The 25,360-nt window shown below is 42.1% G+C and overlaps 1 protein-coding gene across 4 annotated transcripts in view; it reads right to left on the reverse strand.

Annotated features, from left to right (window-relative positions):
* Window positions 1-25,360, reverse strand: part of MTUS1 (microtubule associated scaffold protein 1) — a 94,061-nt gene that overhangs the window by 27,546 nt on the left and 41,155 nt on the right. For 3 of the 4 annotated variants that reach the window (XM_074588181.1, XM_074588183.1, XM_074588184.1), the window contains one exon: window positions 3,705-3,922. In XM_074588181.1, coding sequence (XP_074444282.1) covers window positions 3,705-3,922 — 218 coding nt within the window. Of the gene's footprint in view, window positions 1-3,704; window positions 3,923-7,604; window positions 8,376-25,360 lie in introns of those variants that run through there. The other variant, XM_074588182.1, reaches the window with a different exon arrangement.

Here is a 25,360-nt window from a genome sequence, read left to right on the forward strand (position 1 = left end):
CACGGCCTGACTTACTGCAGACGGGACAAAACCACCTATTTAAAGCCTCTGTGAATGCATCTGTTACTAAAGGCACAAGAAATAAATTCAAAATTCAACATGCAAAATGAATACCAGGGGAAGTTAAAAAAATTAACTCAAACGCAGAGGTGCAAATTTCAGAGCTGAATGCAGTTAAAGGTTAATGGAAGATGGTTTTCCTTGGCACTCCACACACTTATTGTAAATAGCTGATTTCACCATTTCCGCTGTACTGCCACTTTTCCTTTCTCGTTTGAACTTAAAAACAGGAAAACAGTTATGAAGTCACTGGAATTACCAGGGGACCAGGGGGAGTGCAGTAGCCTAGAAAGACTAAGCTTGCTTTTGTGATTAGCCCGCAGTTTGCCACATGTTTCTAACAGCGCTAGTGCACATACAGCTGTCTAACAACAGTAAAAACTCAGTACAGCGGGGTGTTCTCACCAGCCACACCGTTCATTGCCATCGAGTATTGTGGATCATAGAAAGGTTAGAGTTGGAAGGGACCTTAAAGACCATCTAGTTCCAACCCCCCTGCCCTGGGCAGGGACACCTCCCACCAGCCCAGGTTGCTCCAAGCCCCGTCCAGCCTGGCCTTGAACACCTCCAGGGATGGGGCAGCCACAGCTTCTCTGGGCAGCCTGTTCCTGGATGCCAAGAGGGTTTCCATTTGGTATTAACTCAGTGCAACAGTAGCTCCTGCGAGGTAGAAATTGCTTTTTTAGGATTTTTAAATACAGAAGACTTTTGGTAAAGGTAGCTAAGCATAGAAGTTCCCTGTACAAACCCTGACAGCTCAAGCGTGCAGATATTATCAGCGCCAGCTGTTAATATTGACAGCTCCAAGAGAAGTTCGCAACAAACAGGTTTGAGCCCAGGCAGAGTTTTGTGAGAGATCCCTGCTGGGCTAGAAACAGCCCAGCAGCATTGCTCAACCTGGTTTAGCCCTTCCACAGCAGCCTCTCAGCTCCACTCCAGATGGGCTGGCTGCATTTTGGACAGAAGTCACTGCTAGCGAGTCCTGGGTTCTTTTGTAGCTATCCCCTTTCAAACGAGCTCATAAGAAGCAACTTGGAACTTCTGTGCAGAAATGCATTGGGACCTCTTGAAAAAATAAAAAAAAAAATAAAAAAAAAAAAGGAAAGCAAACTCAAACCAACCCAACAGCTGAGCCACCTCCCAGTAACTTCAGCTTTGCCGGGCAGCAGGAGAGGCTGGGGCTGGGCTCCAAACGACCCAACAGCTCGCTCCAGCTCTTATCTCCGTTTGGCCACACAGCCTGTCCTTGACCGCATCTCACCATCACGTTGGCTCTGCCCACACATTAGGACAGTCCACGTCACTGACCTGGCAGAGAAATGTTCTCTCTTTGCCTGGGTTAGCTTTCCGGTAGCTGCGAGCTGAACCAGCCTTCTGCAGGGAGAGACCAGCACCAGGAGTCCAGAGCAGGACCTTCCTCTGGTTACACTGCATCATGTCACTTCACACTTGCTCTACTGGGAGGAATGGAAGAACTGCTCTGTTCTTCACATAATCAGCCAAGCATGATTTTTTTTTTTTTTTTTTTAAAACCAGAAAAGGAGAAGCTACTTTCAGTTGGCTCTGCAGTAGTTAAGCTATGAGCCCCTGCCTCATGTGCTAAAACCTAACTCCAAGTTTCTTCCCAAGTTTACCCAAAGAGTTTGAAAACTACATCAAATGGGTCTTCAAGAGATACTTCAGAAAAATACATGTATGTCCAGTTGAGATTAAGCTAACAGACTCCTCACCTCACCAACAAGGAAAAAAAACCCAAACCAAGGAACAAAATCAAAACAAACCACAAAACCAAAACAACTCTTCAGAATGTTCCCTAAAACACAGAAATCCTACAGGATGTTTCCCCCAGCAAACTACCACATTCTGAATATTCCTTACACCACAACGGCAGAAGAGTCCAGCTCACCCCTTCGGTACCTACACAAGGATAAGACAGTGACCCTTCACCCTGGGAAAGGGGAGAACAACCTCGGTACCAATAACTGGTATGAAACTACAATGTGCCATATTTAGCCCAGTTTCATGTGCTTAGACTTAACTCTCCAAGATTACTAATTTTATACAATTTGATTGAAATAAAATTTCATTTTTCTTTCCACCTACAAAGAGTAACAAAGAGGAAGAAGGAGCACAATTACTCTTGTCCTCCATGCAGGTCTCTTCCCTCCATCTTCAACACCACTTCCCCTCCCCCCTTCTTTTAATAACTATTTCCATTATTCTAAAAAAAAAAATAAAAATAAGATAATCATGTTTACACTAAGTGACCTGTAAAATATCCTGGAAAAAGCAAATACATATGACAGGCTTCTTCTCATTAAATATGACATTGATAAAGTATTCCTGAATTTTACGAAGTTGCAATATGAAATATTTGAGAGAAGAATCCATGCCAAGACATTTAATTATAAAAGTTACCAAAAAAAAAATCAAGGTGCTTATTATACATTAATTAGAAGACTGCACAGAAGTTTAGCGGTGAGAATTTCACATATAAATTTCACAATTTCACATTAGATGACAGACATTCACAAATCCCGTATCAAATTGCTTTGAAGATCTTAAAGTAATTCCTTAGCAGAGAAAGGTGTTCCAAGCAAGAGTTTAAAAAACCCAACCAAAGCAAACCCAAAAACCTGGCTCAGAGCCACCGCTCTTACTGAGATGAGCCAGACTCAAGAGTTAAATGCAGTATTTTTAGATTAAATGAGTGCGAGCAGGTATTATCCCATGAGAAGAGAATGTTTCTGGCAGCATCCTAAGACAACTCAGTGCTTTTTTCTGTACACCAGCCTATAAAATCACCGCATACCACAACAGCTGAAATAAAATGGATACCAATCCTAGAAGATTAGTTATAAATGCAAGAAAAATTGCTATTAAAGCCTGCACTAGCAGTTGCAGCATAAATCCATAACTGTTATAGTTTCCTTAACTTCAGATTTTTCTTCTCTCAAAAGTTTTCAAAGACAATCATAAGTTTCTAATGTAAAATCAAACTGATTGGGTTTGATTGATCAAAACCTAATCAAACTGATTAGGTCCTTAGGTATGTCAAACAGACCAGAAAAAAACAACATTAAACCACATCAGGTTAATTCTACTCTAAATTCAAGGTGCATTTCTAAATTTTATTTTAATCTTTTTTAAACGAAAGGTTGATAATTTTAAGATACCACCATAATATGCAGGATTCAATAAATACAACCATAATTCCCACTTTATTCTGAATAGCTAAAAAGACATATCTACCCCTTATATACTCTTCTGTCCAATGTCAGATAACAAAGCAAGGTCACGCAGATTATCTGTTGAAACTACTCTTTCCTGCAAGGGCAGAACTTGAAGTACATACTTGGAAAGGTCCTCGGCCCTGGAGGACTCTCTGACTACAAACATTTTAAAACTTCTCTTCTAAAAAGGATGCGAAGCTGCAAAGAAGCCATAAAACTCAGTGTCAGGGGGTTTATTTTTCCTATCCAAGTGATGTCAGGAGGAGGTTTATTGCTACCTCCCCAGGAAAACAGAAGTCATCGGAATGGAAACACAGATGTTACGTACCAGTATATTAATATTTTCAAGAAGCCCTTGTTGAGAAGAGTTCAACAAATTAAAGCCATAATTGATCAGCTGCGAGCTCTTACCTCAGACTGCAGGTGCTGGATGACAACCGTTAGCGCTTCAAACTTCTGGTTACTGCTTGTCAGGAACTTCTTCAGCTGCAGGATGATTCCACTTTGGGCCTCGCATTTTGTTTTGTACTGTGTCAGCTCGGCTGGTTTTGTGCCAGGCGAATGCGTGCCCGTGGAGGCTTGAGCCTGGACACACGAGCTCTTGGGACTCCGCTGCTTGCCCTTGTCAACTACAACAACAACAACAACAACAACTAATTAATACGCACTTCGTGTTGAAATCCCACCAAAACTTAAGAGACGGGTGCAAAAGAAAGTAGTTAGAAATCCTTATAAACACTCCCCTGAAATACTAACTGGGAGAAAGGGTTACTGCAGTGGCACGGCAGAGCAGACCCTGTCCTCTGCCAGGTTGTCTTCTAGCACCATAACCTCGTATACAGCATTTGGCACTTCATCCTCACCTTCGCGTCTTCTGTGGCTTAATTTTCAGCATACTTTTCACACCATGCTTTAAATAAATATTTTCATAAAATGCAAGATCTCTCATCCTACCTAGTAACTTATTTCTAATGTGACAGTTGACCACTTTAGTTTGCAACATGGATATAATATTTCTTGCGCTCTGAAGTATTGCTGAATACAAACCCATTTTTCCCCACGTTTACTTGGTCTTTTCCTTCCTTTCAAAACTTTCATTGCAAAAACTCCCCCCTCCGCAGCCCAGGTTTGAGCTTTATAAACTAGAGGGGTCTTGCAGCATTTCTTAGTGTCAGCAATTTCAGTCACAAGGATGAGACTTTAAAAAAAAAGTTCCAAAACTCAATACATTGCAAGTTTGCCCTGCCACTGTTCACGGTCCAAGAATTACATCGTTGATTTAATATTCCTAGTTGTGTTGCAACCTCAGTCCCTTCACAGTACACAGTCATCTCGTGTCAGAGGAAACCACATTACACATCCAGCGCTCGACTCGTAAACACGGCGGAGGTTACAGGCGTCTCTGGAAGGGGAGCCCAGCTCTGCTCTGCAGATAGGGCCAGTCTTCCCCGTTTGATCCCACGGGGAGCGAGCAAACACTTTTGCAATAAAAGGGCTGATGCAATACATAAGTATCCCTTGGCAATTTAATGAAGACATCCAAGCAGATTACTTTGCACGGTTTCAACTTAACAAGATTTCTTCAAGATAAAGTGGGAAAAAAAAAACAACCGACGCGAGAAGTGAGATTTGAAGAAAAGAAAAATAGGAACACGCAGAAAAAATGAGGGACAAACTAACCAACTAGAAGTAGTTGCTCATGAATCCTTTCTAAAGTCCAAGCACCCGGATTGCAGGTTGTCAAGTGATTCTGGAATTGTCCCAGAGGTATAAGGGTCAATCACTCAACTGGGGATGGTATCAAACTGACATTAACTGAGAAGCAAAGCTTTTGTTATCGACTGACACATCACCTATTGCATTAATACATCAGCCTTGCACAGCCTCCACTTGTTTTCAAAGCATTTGAAAATAACTTTCCTGTTCAAAACACTGATGTCCTCTGTGCCTCTCTCACAGAGCCTGGTATAAAGTACCTCCTGAGCCTATTAATTTTCCAAATCAGTCCTCTCTGAGCAAGATTTCCTATCTTCCCTCCTAGTTAAGAGAACTGTCAGCATATCATGCTTAGACGCTCCTGTATTCTAGATTTCCATACACTTCTGCTCAGAGATACTGACTGTTCAAGGGTATATTTTCAATTAGAAACATACTGTCTTGCAGTTTAATAGGAGAGCTGTTAAAATGTGTATCAACACGATAACCCAAATCAAAATACAAATCTGTAGGGGAAAGATCAAGCTTGGCTGCCAGTTCTAGTTGGCTTATTTTTACCATCATTTTAAACTAGTGTGACCACTTGTTTCTTCACAGTGCAGACATAATGATGTCCTTTGAGTAGACCTCTTTAAGCAAATGACAGTTCACATTTGAGAACAACCATGTTGGATTTCCAGCAATTTTATGGAAAATACTGGTTACTTTCTGAAGCTCCTTCAATAATCACAAGAGACAATAATCAGGGGCGGGGGGGGGGGCGGTAAGAGCAGGGACTAGAGAATAAACACGTACAGTCGGTCCCTCCCTGCCCTCCTGGCTCACGTACTCCTACTCTCTCACGTATTCCACCTCCCTTCCTGAATGCGCCACTTACAATAAATAGAGAACTAGAGCACTCTTCTTGATTTAAGGTTATTGGGTAAATTCACTCATACAGATGCTAATGTCATCATTTAATTAACTACACAAAATGACTTTTACATCCATTTGTAGGATCTTGACAGAGCTGCGTTAAACCTGAACAGATGTTTGCAGAAGATTTTTGAATTCTGGGAAAAAATGATACCACATACTGTTACCTAATGAAGTTATTTAATTTAAATACAGTGATACGACAGCAAACCACAAACGACACAGGGCTCCAGAGTTCACAAACGACACTGTTTGCAGAGTTCAGCCTTTGTCAGTTTGCCATTCTCACATCGTTGCTTTTATCGTGGCACCCAGACTACCCCGTCTTCTCCTAGAAGCTCATTCAAACATCCAACCAAGCCAACCCTGGATACTACGCTAAAAAAAGCTGAACAAAAACCATGCACTAGAGAAATTCAGTGACGTTCCTGTTGGCAATTTTATCATAGACATGTGCTATACGTAGCCACTTCAAACACTGAAAAGCCTTTCTCGGCCGGCATGAACCCTCCGTAGCATGAGCTGCCGCTACAGATTAACACCAGTGACACTCCAGTGCTTATTTATGGCCTGCGTACCTCTGGGCAATGACAGATTGTTTCCAGATTTGTATAGCAGGCATGCTGTGATGTCAAAACAAAAGCCATGCTTTCATTAAAACAAAAGCATCACGAGTCTAATTACTGATACCACACAGCAGCGATGGGCTCTAAATTAAAGACAGTACTGGTTACCAGAGCCCAAAGTCCTCCTCATTCGAGCCTGTTTACTTGCCGCCCTTACCCAGTCAGACTTGTAAAGCAGAACCATTTCCACCCTTTGGTTAGGTTCTGGACTCCTCTCCAACAGGCTCAAAAACACTGTACCCAATCTAGTTGAAATGCTCAATTTCTGAAGACTAGAAATCAAATTCTCAAGTACCGTGCATAGCACAGTAACCACACAGAATCACCATGTAAGGTCCTATCCTTCTTCATACCAGTGAAAAAAATAATAATAATTAGCAGTGATTTTGCAAAGATTAAGCCTTTTTGATCACTGAATCATTTACAGAAGATTCAATATCTCGCTGGCAAAAAGAATAGCCCGTGACCTCGGAAAAGGTCCAAAAATCCTCCCACTCCGTCTACAGCCACTACACGGATGGCAGCAGCCGACTCCAGTTCTTTTGGGAGAATATTGGACCCATCCCAAGCTTTTCCACAAAACAAACCATTTCCCATACACAGCTTCTCTAGATAATAGGTGTTCAAAAGCAAGAAATACACAACTATCTGTACACCAGGGTGTGTTCCGTAAAGCTACATTTAAGCACTGGGATGTCACCTAGTATTTAACGTTGTACTTGGCTGGCTATCTCGGAACGTGCCTGGTGCCGCTGCTTTCCTGAGCCTCCCTATCTTGTCCACTGTTGCAGGGTTACCAGAGGAAACATCTATCACCCACTTTTTGGTTTGCAGAGCCAAACCAAAGCCTTCCTTTACTTGTCACATAGTAGGAAGGTCTGTGTAGTAATGTCTACACTGGCCAGAAATTATTTTCTTTAAGCAAGAGATTCGATTTCTTAAAAAATTACATTTCTTGAAAGCATTCCAAATAGCTTAGACAAACTACTTGACAAGCACAAGTAGGCACAACCTCACTTCTCTCCCCACACTTTTGCAGCCACCATTCTCTTACCCCTAAGCACCTTCTTTTCACATTCCTCATCCAAACTGTTAGCTTCCACAGGTTTCTCAAAACCCGTGTGTGTCTTGTGTAAGCATTTTTCAAAGAAAAAGCCTTGCTCAACATTTTCTCTTGTAGGAAGATGCAGGCTGGTAAAAACTCTATGCCTCTCCTCCATTTTCTGGAAAGCTTTGTCTACACAGGTTAAATTGGTGCTCACTTCTTTGATCAGTAAGACCAGATCAGCCTGAGTATTTAATCGAGCTTCCATTTCTTCTCTTACTCGCTGGATTTCCTCAAGCACAGTCCTTATATCCAAGTGACTGGACTTCACCTCCGCTTTGAGATCTTCTTTCACCTGCTGCTGGCTCCTCTGCAGTGCTAAAACCCTTCTGATTTCCTTTTGAGATGTTTCCACATCATGCTTTAGCTCCTTCTGTCCAGCCTCCATGGCCTCCTGGCTCGCTTTGACTTCTGCCAACAGAGCAGCGAGGCACTCCATCCCGATCCCACGGGAATCGCAGCACCTCTTCCCGTCTCACAGCTTCCAAGCAGTCCAGGATATTTGTCAGCAGGTAGCAGATTTCCCTGGATAGCAAGAGAGCCAGCACATAGCCCTCGGTATGGTATCCCACCTCAAGCTACCCTGTGCTGCTGTGAAGGTACCAGGTAAAAGTCTCATACAGGGTGAGATAAAGGCACTAAATAAAATACTTCAATAAGCAGGGCACGAGAGCCAGAGCTCCTTCTCAGGGCTCAGCCAGAGCACTAATCAGTTTAATTGGCAGATTATGCCACACCTGAATTTTTTAAAATCTTTTGCTGACATCACTGTACGTGGGACGTCACCCCCAAAGCCACTCCCAGCAGTCACTTGATCTGTGCATCAATCAAAGTATGCCCGGGCATCAGCAGCCAGGTTTGTTGCAAGGCAGCCAAGCACCGCAGGAACACGGCGGCCCTTCCTTCCCAACACAAAGGCTCGAAAGGAGCCCGAACTGCCTGCAGGAGCTGAAAGCCAAACACTTCAACAGCGCTTCGTTATTCAACAAGGTGATTATGCGCCCATCCTTCTGCCGATGTTTGCGGCGAGGGTTCAGGAGTATACGGGTGAGCACCTTGGACATTGGCCCACTCCCTCTGAACGCCCTCCTCATTCCCACGGCTAGCAATGCCCTCTGCACAATCTTTGGACAAACCCAGATCCTGAGGAAGCCCCTCTGGTCCACAAACAATAAGCAGTTACCAGAGTAATACGGGAAAACTGACTAATGAGATATTTTTGGCAGGTTAAGGAGGCTAAGCCTTTTAGATACCAGGTCTGAGTGTTAACTTTTCTCTGTAAAAGCTGAGGCTTCTTACTTTTAAGAGGAGAACTCATCACAGGTCTAAGCCCCATGTAGAAACAAGTAGATTAATGACACCAGGCTGTTAGCTGTTTTGTTACACAGAGATTTAATTACCCAGTCATCAGATTCAGTTTGGGAAAAAAGTGACCAACACGATGTAGATCTTGGTCTGCAGAAGGCGCCAGTCTCTGCCTTCAAAGAGGTGAGCTGGAATTCAGCACAACACCCGGGACTCAGAGCAACACACAAGATGGAGCTCAGGTGAGCTTTTGCACCACACCTTTGGTCCTGTCATGACTCCAAGATGGTTGTGGAGGCAATGATGATCCCACAGAAACCCCAAAACAGAGGACCTATGCTATCCATCCAAAACCACAGTAACCCCCATTCATCAGCACCGTTTTGGGCTGGAAAGTGTTACAGAAAATGCTGATAGTCCATGCATGCACAGACACAGCGTTTCCATCTCACCACACTGCTACCGGCCAAAGAGACAGTATCTGCAATGTGGGGAGTCCTGCTCGCAATGGAAGTTTACTGCTCACTGTTCCAGTTCACCTCCTACGCTAGTCCGGGCATACTCGTGGGACCAGGAAGGTATCAGAGACACATCCTCCTCACAGAGCACCTCACACTTGCAGGTATCCCCCAACTGTCCTGCTACTGCAGCGGTATCACAGCCCCTGCTGGACACAATGGTGGAGCTTTTTTCCAAGGCCAGACACAGGCTTTCTGATGGGATTTCCCCAGCACCTACAGGCTGCACGTGTAATTTCTAACCCCGTCAGCCCCTTGCCCCGTTTCTAGCTGGACAGCTATCCTGACAGCTTCTGAGCATCATGAGTCACATACAGTCACCACTAAGGACCAGTACACAAAACAGGCTGCAGAAACACAATTGGAAGTCTGAGTCCAGGTAACGCCTTTGACAAGAGATTTCAGTAGGTGAAGAGAGCCAGGTGTGAGCATGAGCAATATTTCTGCACCCCTAGACCAACACCTGCGGTAATTCAGCTCAGCAGTGTACCACATCGTCCTAAACTTCACCATACCTTAGTGGTTCCCAAAAATCTCATGAACGGAGGTGAAGCACTTGCAAAGACCTTGTCAGACATTTCCTGGCAGCAAATTCAGCAGAACTGATTTCCACTGGTTCAGGTTGATACAGGTAGAGAATGGGTCTCTCTGTGTAGGAGGGAGGGTATTCACCAGGTTCTCCCACGTAACCACCCAAGACCTAACTCTTCCTGACAGCCCAAAGGCTGCAGCCTCCTTTCTACACGTGTGCACACGCCTCAATTGCCAAGAGCTCTCTCTTATAATACAGTACACTGTGAAGAAAAGTTCTCCATGGAAACCAGTCTCTTGCTCTATATGGAAACATTAATTCCATCCAAAAATGTAATCGATGTGTTCGGTACATTCCTCACTCAAACTAAGAGGTCTGATCACTAGGGACATTCTGGTGATTTGTTAAGATCACCTTCTTCAGGTAGGCTCCAGGCAGGTTTCCTTTGCTTCTCTCCAATCTGGAAGACACTCTTCAAAAACTTATCTAAAATTAAATTTGTGAGTAGATACTACAAAGCAAACAAAGTCTACAGAGGTTGCTGGTACTTTGAATTTTGTCTCAGAAAACCTGTCTCAGAAAAGCACCATGCATAGTTTTGAAGTTAACACAGAAACTCGCCAAACCACAGTAACAGTTATATTTTACAGTGTTAGGTAATACAGTGCATTTGAAATATGAAACAAAAGAATTTACACAAAGCTTACAGTGAATCATACAAAAAAATCCATCCCTTTGACCTTCAGGGTGGTTTCACGTTCTATACAGCTGACCAGTTTGTACAACTAGGACTGGGGTCAGACTTAAAACGGCAACCAGATATTTTCACTTCCCAAATGTGAAAGAGGAAGCATCTAGTTACTTCTATATATTGACTTTTCCCTTTTTCAAAAAGTCTGGTTTACACCTAATTATAATTTGAAACTGAACTCACACCCCCACTGCAAAAAAACCCAAAACAGGAATAAAAAAATCCCACCCTTGGACTTCTTGGCATGAGGCTGGCAAAGAGTTTGAGAACTAATGAGAAAGACCGTGTTAAAAATGAAAAAAGGGAGTAAGGACTAGAGAGGGCTACAGAACAGAGTACATGCTGCATATAATAGAAGGGAACACTTGGACAAGAATATATCCTTGCAAGGTAGGTATTTATGAAATCAGCCAAGTTACAATTAGAATACTGAAATAAAGGTAAGGAAATGCTGCCAACATATCCCACAACACATGCTAAACCGAGTTATGGAAAGCATTACAAAACATGTATCCTGTACAATATTAACATTCACAAAGTACTTCTAGCTGACTGTTCAGTGGAGTTTTGAGCTGGATCAAGTTTCTCTGAGTACACTGATAAACACTAAAGTAAACTTGAAGGTCTACCTGTTTTTATTATTTCTGAAGAACGCAGAGCTACACTGCTGACCTCCACTCTAGATGCTTTATCTTTTCCTCCCGTGAGCGTGTTAGTCCCGGCGATGCAGTACTGCATGACCCACGGGTCTGATTCTGGGGTTTTTCCCTTCAGGAACTATCAAATCTCAGTCTCACATCTGAACCAGCCCCCAAGTGAGTACATAACTTCACCTTGTATGTTAATCTTTACACAGGTAGCTCTCAAGCCTCAAAAAAAAAAAAAAATAATCTCTACAATTCTGCCACCATGCTTCCCCCCCAACACAATGCGTACAAGCTATTTGAGCAATGCAACAGAAAGACCGATCAACCATTTGATCTCACGGATTTGATTTTAAAGGTTGCCTCGTGACAAGCTATGGCACTTCAGAGAGGGAGACTTAAGAACATCCATACAAATAAGGACGCCATTGGGTTTAATGTGCAGCAGTACATACATTATCTTTGTGAAGACCTGGAGATCTGGCTGTCTGTAAATTACCACGCTAAATTCTTTCAGATCTCCTGCTCTGGGCTATAAACCCAGGAAGCAGTTTCAGACAAATATACAGGGAGAGCAGTCACAAAACTAAATTAACGGTGTCTGCAGAGGGCTTGACAGGCTAGACTTGGATGGAAGCTTTCCAAACCCCCCAGCCTCTCCACAGCTTGGTCAACCGTAATTTTCACCTGCATGCAGCTTGGCAAGTGGTGAACACACGCACCTGCTGTGCCGTTTGGAGTCCAGGCTGGTGACTGTACAAACACAGACTCCTGAAGAAGTGATGTTCTGTTCCTAACCTCTGCCTCAGGCCTGTCTAAGCCGGTGCAGACAGCCCCAACTTGCCCAACGTGCGCCAAGCACGTCAGTCATGAGCCAGTCCCAGTCCACAGGAAAGCGACTTCATTTTTCAGAGCCGTGCCTGAATAATTTGCCCAGCTGAAATTCTGAAGATGCTGCCATATCTCAGAAACTCTTCTAGCTACTTATTCAGATGGTTTTGCCTCAAGAAGCTGGGGGAAGCGAAACAGCACTTCTCGTCTTGCATCTCCTCCCCGCATCAATGCGGCCTGAAGCCCAAAACAACTAAATGTTATCCAGAGCAGAACCACAGCTCTCCCAATTCCTTTACTCTTAGAATAGAACAGTTTGGGTTGGAAGGGGCCTTAAAGGTTATCTACTCCAACGCTCCTGTGGTGAGCAGGGACATCTTCGACTAGATCAGGTTTCTCAGAGCCCCGTCCAACCTGGCCTTGAATGTTTGCAGGGATGGGGCATCTACCACTCTGGGCAACCTAGGCCAGAGTTTCACCAGCCTCGGTGAAAAAAGTTTCTTCCTTACAGCTAGTCTAAATCTTCCCTCTTTTAATTTAAAGCTGTTACCCCTTGTCCTATCACAACAGGCCCTGCTACAAAGTTTGTCCCCATCTTTCCTGTAGCCCTGCTTGGGTACCAGAAGGCCATTATAAGGTCTCCCCGGAGCCTTCTCTTCTCCAGGCTGAACAACCCCAACTCTCTCAGCCTGTCCTCATAGGAGAGGCGCTCCAGACCTCTCATCATCTTCATGATCTCCTCTGGACCCACTCTAACAGGTCCCACATAACCTCTTGAGTTTCCCTTCATTAGGGTCAGCCACTAGCCCATGTTCAGGAATATCAACTTATTACATCTGTCAAAGGTTAAAAAAGCTGCAGGAACTGAGCAAAATTTAACTGCAGGCAGGTAAAATCTGACCTAGATGCTTAAACTGACTCAGCAGGATTAAAACATACAGAGCAGAAATCCTTCTGCCTTTTTTTGCAGGGGTACAAACATTTTTCAGCGTATTTTTCCTTAAATGCTGGTACAGCCTGGAGGTGGAGTGCAGAATCATCACATATTATTCCAGGCACTCAGTCTGACGTACTGCTTCTGAAGCCTGTGTCTGTCCTCTCATGCCAACTCATCCATTGACTTACAGTATTAGAGCACTGGCTTCTAGCCTCAGTACAGTATTTTAAGTACATTCCTTTTCATTCCTCACTTCTAGCCATGGAACTGGATATTCTCTTTGTACACATGACAGCAAAAAGGAAAGGGAAATCTCAGATGTACTTACGTACTTCAAAGAGCTTCTATGCCTGTTTAATGTTTTAATCGCATGCTTAACACACACATATCTTGCAGCACCGGCCACACAGGGTTTCACGCTGCTGGAGCAAGTCTCTTCTGAAGCAGAGCCTATTAGCATGTCAAACGCTTCCCTGTCCGTTACAACGCTGGCTATTAGGTAAGAAACCAAATGCTTACGGACCACACCAGAGTCCTGCAGCCTAAAGCTGTTCCCTAGAAACTATAATACACCACATGCAGCTCTTCGTTAGCTTCCTGCTTGTTGGCACAACAAACAGACCACGAACAAGGGCACCCTTTCGTTACAGCATACTTTACACAGAAACAGGGGTGAAAGAGGAAACATGCAAATACAGGCAACTGTGAAAAAACCAAGAGACAGCAAACAAGGCCAGCTTTCCAACCACACACCTTTATAAACAAGCTTTTGCACTATCTCCACAAAAGGCTTAGCAACCCCCAAACAGTCCTTAACTACTTCTGCACAAGAGTTCTTCTGAAGACAGAGTCATAGAATGGCTGGAGTTGTAAGGGACCTTAAAGATCATCTGGTTTTGACCCCCCTGCCATGGGTAGAGACACCTCCCACTAGAACAGGTTGCTGAAAGCCCCATCCAGCCTGGCCTTGAACACCTCCAGGGATGCCAGCCTACTCCTTGACAGTTAATCTGACACACCTTCATACTCTGCCAGGCTCAGAGGTGATAACCCACAGCAAGTAGCAAGCCCTCCACCCTGCAGTGTGATGGTCTGGACCTTTTCTGTTGGGTTATGAGCACAGCCTACCACCTTCTCATGAGGGAGAGCGCTCTCCCTGCAATCAGGAGGCGCTGAAGGCCACTATGAATCCAAGGCTAGCAAAATACCAACAATGCAAGTGTGACATTGCACCAAGGCTCCTTGATAAGCCTCAGTACATCATCTTTCCAGTTCCTACCCCAATAAACTTACCCACACAACAGCCTTTGAAGCAGGTTCCCTGTGTGTACAAGCCTATTAAAATTAACCATCCATAAAGACCTCAGTATTTCTCAACCAAAAACTCACCTTCATCCAAGTGATTAACTTGGATGCAATTTACGTTTTAAAACCTACATTAACCTTATACTGAAGCATTGCAAGGAGTTAGACTATGATCTAATGCATCTGAAAAAAATGCATTACCTTCCAAATTGCTGGTGGCTTCCAAAATAAAAGCACAAAGACAAGCGTTAGCTCAACTCACGTCATCGCTGTTCAACCAGCCTGTGCATTTTTTAAAGAGCAAGTTTTCAAGGAAAGCCCCGTGATCAAGACTCTCTTGAACTGTGCCCTACGCTGTCTTAGTGTTACACGTTTCTTTGTCATTTCACCAGTAGCTCTTTTTTTCCCCCAGTCTTGATGATGACAAAGTTAGTATTGGGTGAGATGATGTCAAATGGCCACACATTTTATCAGCCCCAGTAGCGCTGCACTGACAAAGTCAATGACGAGGGCAGGAATGAATTTAAAAAACACTTCAAAACAGCAACGTCCAAATTTTCTAGCAGATTAGAAGATTGGAAGGGATAATCTTTACAAGTCACGTTTTACAGAGGACTTAAAGGAGTCCCAGACTTAAACATTAAGTGAATAATTAATGTATCAGACAGATGTCTGCCTGTTAAATGCATAGTACGCATGGAAGCCTGACTAATACTCTGAAACCTCAGCATTGTGCCCATGACACTTTTACCTTACGTACCACAGGCCTACCTCGCAGAAGCACCAGTCGAGTTTTGAACACTTAATATACAATTACACTTAATATACAATACACTTCTGCCTTAATATTGCATTCACAATATATTTCGTCCAGTTTAATGGAACTGTAGCATCTAGAATTGAATTAGTTTCTCATCTAGCCAGTACACATCAACTACAGAGATAAAAACGTAGGTAAGCCCACCATACATTCAGAGATGACTGCAAACTAAAACAAATTTGAAATGCTATGCAATTTACAGAAGACAACTCTAATATGCACCAGCTAGACTCCCAGTGGGTCAGGGCTGTTCTGGTTATTTTCTAAATAACTAAGAGCAATATTGATCCTTAATTTCTTGGCTTGTTCTGAACTAGGACAAAGCCTGACACATGCTAGTTAACCATACAGCACTACATACCACTGTCTGAAGGGAAAAGGAGGGGGAAGATGGTAGAACTAGTTGATTGTATTATATATTAATATATATATATTAATAATGCAAAGCCTAGAGCATGGATGTTTTGATACGAAAAGGATTGGCTGTACGTACACTAATGAAGGACCTCTTTATCCACCTTAATAAAAAAAAAACCACACCTCAGCGAGTGATCCATTTTTAAGGACGCAGATGACAACAGGATGGAGAGTAATTGCATGATGATGTGTTATGGTATGATGATGCTTTGGCCAATACGGGCCAAGTTTGTGAGCCATACCTCAATCTATTACCCTTGGTTTAGACATTTTAATTTTGCTACATTAGTTCATCCCATACACCACAGGCAACTTTATATCTTTGAATTCTCTAGTTTTTCAAGAAAAAAGAGTTGCTATATTGGAAGCTAGCAATTTTGTTTACATAAAGGGTTTACATTTAAATAAGTTTTAGTTCACATATTGCTCTAAGTAGCCAGACAGACATCTGAAGCAGTCCTCTTTTTTCCATGCATACCTTCTTATAGTTCCAGCTGTGCCTTGTCATCCCCGAAACACACACCTGCCCAAAGAACCAACCACAGGTTGATGGTGGACTCGATGATCTGAAAGGTCCCTTCCAGCCTAGGCAATTCTGTGATTCTATGTTGAGGACCGATGTTCCTTATTCCTCCCTGCTCTTACTTCCACCTCCTGCGCAAGAAGTTGCTCCTTGTTGTCTGGTGCCCTCTACTGCTTCATCACAAGTACAGGACATAGCATAGCTTTGCCATTCATTCTGCAGCTTTTATCTACAAAGTCAGGACCCAGAGTCAACTGGGACAGGGAATCCCACTACAGTTAGTTCATACCATCTGCAAGCCCTTCCCAGATCCCATTAATTGCTTCCCCAGCGCAACCTCTGATCCCTTCTTACCTCCACATACTTAATTTTTTGCATCACAAATTTATTCTAGATCTAGATATCAAATCTGGCTCCAACATCCCTAGGTTTTAACAGCTAATTGCAGGAAGAACTCCAAACAAATCTAAACAGGATTCTTGTAGCATGGAGAATTAAGATTTTAAATTTGAAAGTAACTTTCTGCTAATATAATATGGAGGTCCACTTTGTTGCAATAAAGGCAAAAAAAACCCTCCCACAACCCAACCCAGAACTAATTTGGAACTTTACCTGAATCACTGAACTTCATTTCATCAATTGTGCCTACCCCTAATTCAATGTAGCAATTCCTCCTTCACGACCAACACACAATCAGTTAACTGCCAGAATATTTACTAGCTCAGCTTAATGTCACATTCAAGAATTTGATATTTCTCTCTAGTTTACTTGAGCCACTCAAAGTAGTTTTTCAGAGTAAGAGTCTATGTAAGGCTCAGTAATTTGCAAGGAACCATAATCTTTCCTTGAAAACAAGTGTACAAGAGACCTGTAAAATACATTTTGACCACAAGACCAGCACATTAATATGCAACATCATCGCTTGTGCAGTATCCGCGGCTGTCTTGGATGGAGAGAACGGAGTGGCTTTTTAGTTCAAACTCAGAAGCTATTTATCCAATCATACTAATATGAGCTGATGTTACATGACTGCAACAAATGTCACTGGACTTCAGCATGGCACTGAAGTGCTGCCCAAAGGATATTATGGAAGAAAAAGTAGGACAGGCAGTGGGAACTTAAAGAGCCTCCACAGCCTTGGTTATATTTTGTATTATTGTCTTTGTGTCAAAACTATTTCTGAATGTATCCAGCAACAGCTTCCCATGTTTACAAAACTCTACATCCATTTAAAGACAAATAAATACAGATTAGACTCAAATTCACTGATGATGTTCTTTAAAAAGCGAGGTGATAGCACTTCTAAGCATGTAGGAAGCACTATAATCAGTGCTAACTTATCTATAAGAATCACACTTTACCTACCAAAAGATCACTATAAAGTTCAATTCTAACGTTTTCCTCATAAAACCTATGTAATTTGTAATTTCAAGTTACAAAATAAATAGCTAACATCCAAATTCTCCTTTTGGTACACACATACTAATTTTTTAGAGAAGTCACAAATTTCTGACTATAAAATAGAGTACAGAACAATTCAGAGACCAAGCTAGGAGATGAATTTTGCCCATGGCTTTAAAAAAAAAAAAAAAGAATAACCAGTGATGATATAGGTGTGATTAAGCTTACAGGTTGGAAATGAACTGAGAAGAGCAAAGTTTACAGTAACTGTTTGACTTCCCACATCCCTTCAAGAATCAGTTCCAGAGCTCTTAGGAGCTATGTAGGAAATGCCAATGTAGCATCGGCACAGGTTGCCCAGAGAGGCGGTGGAGGCCCCATCCCTGGAGACATTCAAGGCCAGGCTGGATGAGGCTCTGAGCAACCTGATCTAGTTGCAGATGTCCCTGCTCACTGCAGGGGGTTGGACTAGATGGCCTTTAAAGGTCCCTTCCAACCCAACACATTCTATATATTCTATATGACAAAAAAAATAACCAAGTAGTTACTTTGCGAAAAGCATTAATCCGTAGCATCATTTCCACACAAGAGAGCAGAGGCACACGTTTACCCTTTTTGCAGAGGACTGCCCTGGCATGCCTAGAAGATCACGTAAGAAAGTTGGGTTAAACTTTTTCTACATGTAACTAGAGGATTATCTATTTCTACAACTGTTTCATAGAGCTTGGTTAAGACTCTGAGTTACTCTACACCAGTACTGTTTTTCTAAGGCACTAGAAATGGTATTTGTGCATATCCACTGACATTGGGTTGGTTCACACAGTGCAAGTTACTTTTACATATATATTTATTTTTATATATATATAAAAAACTATTCCAGTTTACAGTTTAAGCACCTGTGCTATTCATTCTTTTGATTACACATATGAATACAGTTAACGTGAAGTAAAGTCTCTGCAGAATGAAGGAAAATTTAAGCAGCCACCAAAATTAGAGATAAGCTCACAACTTTAAGAAAGTGTATTTTAGGAGGCAGCAGCATACCATGTTTTAAGGAATATCAGCATAGTTGAACACGTGTCTAAAATTAACCTTGAAACGGTACTTTAAAGCTACCCTAGCTGTGAAACACAATTTGCTGGTCAATAGAGTAAAATGGCATCGTAATAGAACCACTTCAGTTGCTGCTGGTGAAAATCATCCATGTGAACTCAATCTTCCATGCTTCAGTGCATGCGGAAGACAGAAAACATCCATCTCAAGCGCTCCATACCAGCTCTAGGTGCTGCTGGAACATCCCCTGCTCAAAAGACACACCAAATGGACTTACACAGTTCCTGGCAGGCACCATGTCATAGTTAAGGACCTATTTGTGTATTTCCTGTTATGTTAAACCGTTTTCCTGTTATTAAGCAGCAAAGATGCCTCCCCAGGGACATGCCTAGAACATTGCACACCATTGTTTGAGGAACAGCCTGAGCGCAACCCAACGGAGCCCCTGTGGAAACACCTTGCCACGCTGAAAACAAAACAGAGAACAGGGCAGCACCCAGCGCTTCTATCAGCCAGGAGATGCCCCTTTGAGAGGGGCACAGTCCTTCCGCTGCTTGCTGACCACCCCTGGAAGTCAGGGGCTTTCTCTTCCCAACAACTCCTAACTGAACTGCACAACTAAAGATGGCTTTGCAAAGGCTGCCCGGCAGGCACCAGCGCTCCCCTCAGGGAGGGATCGCTTCCCGTGCCTCCTCTGGAGTCCAAGCGGTTCCTGGGGAGGAGGTTTAAAACATTCATTGCATCTTTGCATTTAATGTTCCCCCAAGGCTCTTCTGCTTAAGCTAACAAGGAGCTATGAAGGTGAAAGACTTACATTTTCTGCTTCATTGGGTGGTGGGCAGGGAGACAGGGAAAGAAGACTACAGAAACTTTCTTGAGGAGCTGATACCTCAGGTAACTGCAGTGTTCACTGGGGGATACCTATAACTTACCGCAAAGACCAAAACCCATATGTAAGGTTAACCCCCACACAAGATTTCTAACTGCCAACACCTCTACTCATGCCACCAACAAACACAGCAAGAAAACTATTCACTGCACATTACACATGCATCTCCTCTTCCCTGACCCTAACTCCTAGCTGAGAGGTCCCTCCTGACGCACAGCAATACATGTTTAATAGGGTTAAACCTGCAACCGGTTCGTATTAGGACTTTTTTTTTTTTAAGTGGCAAAAAAATCCCAATTTGATAAGCAGGTGGTAGTTTGTACAGTAATACTTGTGGAAAGAAGTGAGCCTTGATTTTATATTGGTTATACAACAAGTGGCCCATGTTTATGGCTAAGAAAAGCAAAGTTTTCTAGCCTTCTGTTTTATTCAGAGTATAATAATTTGCAGACAGCTCTATAAATAAGCTCACTCGTTCTGCTGAAAGCATTCCCAGTATTCCTGTTTTACTACTTCAAATCTTCAAAAAAGCTCAGCAGAAAGTCTATTCTTGTAATCAGTATAAACATAAAATTTTTAATGATTTCAGTGCTTCTGATATTAGCAATATTCACACACAGATAAAATAAAGGCCACCAAAATATCTTGAGAGTTTAAAAACAGCACTAAAGAAGTCATTAATGAGTATTATTTGTAACACTTCCCTGACTTTTCTACTGAAGGATTGCTAGTTCTCTTTAAGAAAAGGATGAGCTTTCATGAAAAGAATTTCACCGCAGATGTTCCCAGCTGTCCTGTTTCCTGCCTAACTCAAAGTATTTCCATAACATCACAAACAAACTGTTCACACGAGCATCTTGAGGAAGAACCTTTACTCATTCTAAATGAATAAGCAGCATGCTACCATGACAAGAAGTAGCAAAATTAAACTTAACCAGGAGCTGAAGACAGGACCCAGGGTTTTTAGCGCCCTTGCTACAACCAGCAGAGACCAGTAAAGATGATACCAACAGAAGGTTCATAAATAGCAACTGTAAAGAAGTATCTCAGCCAGATACAAGCCAGGTTATTTAAGGTGGGTTATTTCTACATTTGAGTACGTGGACAGCTAAATTGAACAAGACTTTTTTTTTTTTTTTAAAGAAGATTTAAACGTGTAAGTTATACTGTTGATGCATTCATTTTTTCAGATCAAATGCAATTTTCTTCTCCCTGTAGGATGAAGGTCCGAAACAATACTCCCATTAATTTAATGGGGAAGAGCACTGCTGGTGGACATGGTCGAAAAAGTGCTGGTGATAGCACTAACTGTAATCTAAATCAATAATTAATAATTCTGCAGCACTAATTTACCATATTATCATGGTAAAAATAATTGCTTAACCTCCCCTTAAAAATAAGATTTAATTCAATCAAATCTTTCTGACAACACCACATTGGACCAGAGAGAGTAGAAACATCTAGAGAAGACCAAACAGAGGTACAGGTGAAGTCAGCCAGCTTGACCAATGCAGCCTTCGCTGCATTTTGTTCTGGGGGAAGACAAGCCAAGAGAGATGGGGTCTGCTTGCAAACAGTTTTCCAAATAAGTTAGTTTTTGGTACAGTACTTGGTGAAACAGTCAAGAGCTGTCTGAAACACCAGCACTTCTCCCAAAGGCATCACATCTATCAACTTTGGACCTAGGTTCTTCCTATGCAACATGCCAATGCCACTCTGAGATTAGAATTTTTTAAAATAATAAAAGCAGTGGAGACATTGCTTCATTACATGACACTAAATTAACAGCCAATCTATAATCAGAAATTGTTATATCTTGCCATTGGTTGCAATGAGAGTGGTAAGTGTGGTTCCAATCTATCCAGTACTGCCTCCACAGCACTTCACATATAATTATGTTTAATTAATTGAAGATGCCAGAAACTTTTTCTGCCTTTCACTCCCCTCCCACATCAGAGATTTCCGTGCCAACAAAGAAGGAGTAACACAAAACAGTCAGCCAATTGGCTGCAAATACTCAATACATTGCATTCTAGCTCTGAAATTTCATGGTATTATTTTTCCTCAAAGAAGCTACTGCTTTATGCCTTAGAAAGTTCAAATTAAAAGGACTGAATAGGTAGTAAGGCTTTATTTGTCTGAATGCTGCAAGCCATTTCTGCTATGGAAACAGATTCATTTGCACAAGCTGCAAAACTGGTAGAGACAGCTTTTAAAGGTTTAAGTCCAGTTTTACCGCACTGGAAATCCCCCGAAGTAATTTAAAAGCTATTCTGGTTTTTATGTGCAATTGTAACTGCCTGTCACTTCCAAACCCCAACCTACTTCACAGCAGTGGGAGCTGCAGCCAGGCCCTTTTCACCTATGAGACGTACCAAGGGGGAACAAACGCACACTTAGAATATGAAACAATATTAGAAGAGAGAATTTTCTAAGTCTTTGATGTTTAGTCTCCAATTAAGTGTTCTATGAAATTGAGCTTGAAGAAGCAATTCTACTTATTTCATGTTGACAAATACTTGAGGCATCCTTTGCCTATAATTAATCCCTTTAAGTGAAGGAATAACAAAATCCAACATCATTCAGTACAGCAGAGCCAGAATGCAAAAGCTGCCACACATCTGCTGCTGTTCACAGCACTCCGGTTCTTTCTCCAAAGATTTTTTTTTTTGAGCAAAGCTCCTCATTTACATTCATTTTCATGCACAGTTTAAGTGTTAACATCACATATAAGTTATTGGTTTGACTTTGGTGTGGTTTTTGTTGGTTTGTGATTTTTTTGGTGGGGTTCTAGGGGGATTGTTTTTTTAATTTTTAATTTATTTTTTTTTAGCAGCTCCTTTCTGCTCTCCGGGTTTCCTTTGAAAAGGCCTAGAGTTACCTTCATTTTATACCTATTGTAAATGCACCGGTTGGATGAGACTTGTATAGAGTACCATCTATACTTACAAACTCCAAAACACAGAGCCCTACCACCTGAAAATAAGAACCTCCATTTAGCTATGACCTACACACCTACTGAAGCTTTGACCTATTAAGACTGAAATCAAGCAGATCGGGCAGGTCATTTAGTAGCCAGTCTTGACTAGATTAAGCCAGGAGGCAAAGAGTCTCACTGACTTCAACAGGAACATGATTAAATCCAAAACCCCTCATGACGAATGCTTTCCAGCTATTCAACTTCAGCTCGGAAGAGATAAGCTGGCTTTACTTCTGAACTATATTTTTCCTTGGTAGGTGACACAAATATTTAACATACTCATCTTGTATCAAATCTCTCCAGCAGACTTTCAGATATAGAATAGTTAGTAGGGTTGAACGTGTTGGGTGTCTTTCTACAGTTCTATATTAAACTGTAGCGTCAGATATTAATCAGTACTTTAGCTATTCTTCGGGGGGGAAAAAAGGCATGTAAACAGTTAAGCAACTCATGACACCTGAGGCTTTCAGAATTTCAGAAGAGCACTGCTTTGCGATGCGCAGAAGTCATTTTGTAGTTCCCAATGTGATCTGACACAGGATTTAGGGAAGAAATAGCATTGGAAAAGGATGACATCTGCTCAAATAAACAGGTCTGTGACATTTGCTTGTTGCTACCAAGGCAAAAGGACATTTTTAAAATTGGTATTGCTGAAGGTTGACATCGGCTACTGCTTGTCCTCTGAGACACCTCTTATTCCCAAGGTAATAGAAGAGTAACTAGGTGTAGTAAGCAACAGAAGTCACCAGAGAGATAAGAGCACTGAGTACTGTTTGCTTAGAGGCAGAAAAGAAAGAGGAAGAGCAGCAAGAAGGGCTGGATGAAGACATTTTGAGACAAAACAGTTTACCACAAAAGCAACAGTACAGTTCAGTATACAATCCTTCAAACACTCTGAACAAAAGGCACAAGAGCTTTGACCTCCATTTGCAAAACTAGTTCCTTGGCTAGAATTTTATCTTTATGCAAGAGACAACATAAGTAACTCAAAATGACTATTTTGAATCATTCATACAAGAATGTCTTTCTCTGGCAGTTTACACAGACTCATAGAGAGATGATGATTTGCTCTGTCACACCACTGATGCGTGAAGAGCCTAAGAGCACTTTAGTCACTCTTTGGTAAAAGTCTTTAATGCTTTGATAAAGGAAGCAAATGTTATATTTCATCACCGAAAGACACTGCTTCATATTTAACTCATATCCATCATGCTTATGCAGTTCTGAAGCACTGAGATTTTTGTATTTTTGTTGCAGTTACTTGCTACAAATAAGTTTTACGAGCCACAGGATGGGTAAATAAAGTATTTCCTGAAGCATTTTAGTGGTTTTGTTTGCTGAAGAGGACACACATTAGATACAGCTAACAGTGCAGGTGTACCACCAGTACCTGAGAAAAAATGATGCTTCAATGTCTGCCTGCTTTTAAAGGGAGAAGAAGCTTCTGGATATGATGATCTCGAAGCAGTGTAGAGCACACAGCGATGGAAGTCAGACACAAGGCAACGAGCTGTATGACATTAAAAAGCACTTTAAATTTTACAGCAATTTTCCTCTGGATTTATTCCGTTTCTAGAAAAAAAAAATTCCAATTTTATTTGTTTTTCCCTGAACGGGCTGTGTGCTTATGCTGCAAGATATTTGAACTACTCCAGTTACTTTGACACCTCCACATGAACAAGACATAAGCAGTGCCAACACACTCCAGCTCAGGGATCCATTTCACTGTAAATTCAAAAACTAATCTAGACTAACGTAACACCAGTGGAAACAACTGTACGTCCAGCCATCCTACATACTGGGAGGAAACGGCGACAGGCTGCTGCAAAAGATCCTCAAGTCAGAATGAAAACCCAAGAGCGAGTTCCATCCTCTTCCTCCCAGCAGTGCTCCCATCCTAACTTCACCGAGATGCGGCACCGCAGAGCGGCAGCCGGGACACGGTAACACAAGAATCCAGCTTGACCTGCGCTCCACGCTCCTGTAAAACTCTACATTTCAACAATCACTATCAGCATCTCAAGGATGCTCTACAGCCATACAAGGTAGTCAGTCTATGCTGTTATGAAAGGGAGCAAAGGATGAAATCCACAATAATGCTTATTAGAAGTGCAATCTACCCCCAAACTGGCACTGAATGGCGCTTACGTAAGACTCATACATGTTCACATTCCTGTGTGGACCCTGAAATTCCTTTTTGGAATTGCTCCCCCCCTTATTCGTTGATACAGTCCCAAGTATATTCTATTTCTCATTGCTTATGTGACCTTGGAAAAAAGCCACATGTCATTTTAATCCAATTAAAGCACTACAAGGAAAGATACTCATTCGGGCACTGCAAAAAACCAAACATGGCTCCTCCCAGCACGTATCAAAAAAAAAAAAAAAAGAACCTTTTACACTTGTGATATACATTGTCACTACCTCATCTACTGTTGCTGAGTTTTATGAACCTGAAATAATCACTAATAAGCTTCAATGCATTCCACTGTCTCTAAAACCACGGTATATCTATACATACTCGTGCTCTCCACTACAGAATATGACCTGGTTTTCAGATGCCCTACTTTTTTTGGTATATTCAGCTCTAGCTAACCACTGGTCAGCTTTCTGCTAACACACCGGCTTCCTACAAGACACAGGGACAGCAAAACAGAAGGGGGAGACCAGGTGAAAACCTCCCTCAGCTTTCAATGCTGTACCATCAGCCTGTACACGCTGCACACGGAGAAAACACACAGAAGTGCTGAATAGACCTTCTCTATTTAGTGAAGTGCTGCTTAACTGGAACACAGGGCA

Source organism: Larus michahellis, chromosome 5 (assembly GCF_964199755.1).
Source record: "Larus michahellis chromosome 5, bLarMic1.1, whole genome shotgun sequence".
NCBI lineage: Eukaryota > Metazoa > Chordata > Aves > Charadriiformes > Laridae > Larus > Larus michahellis.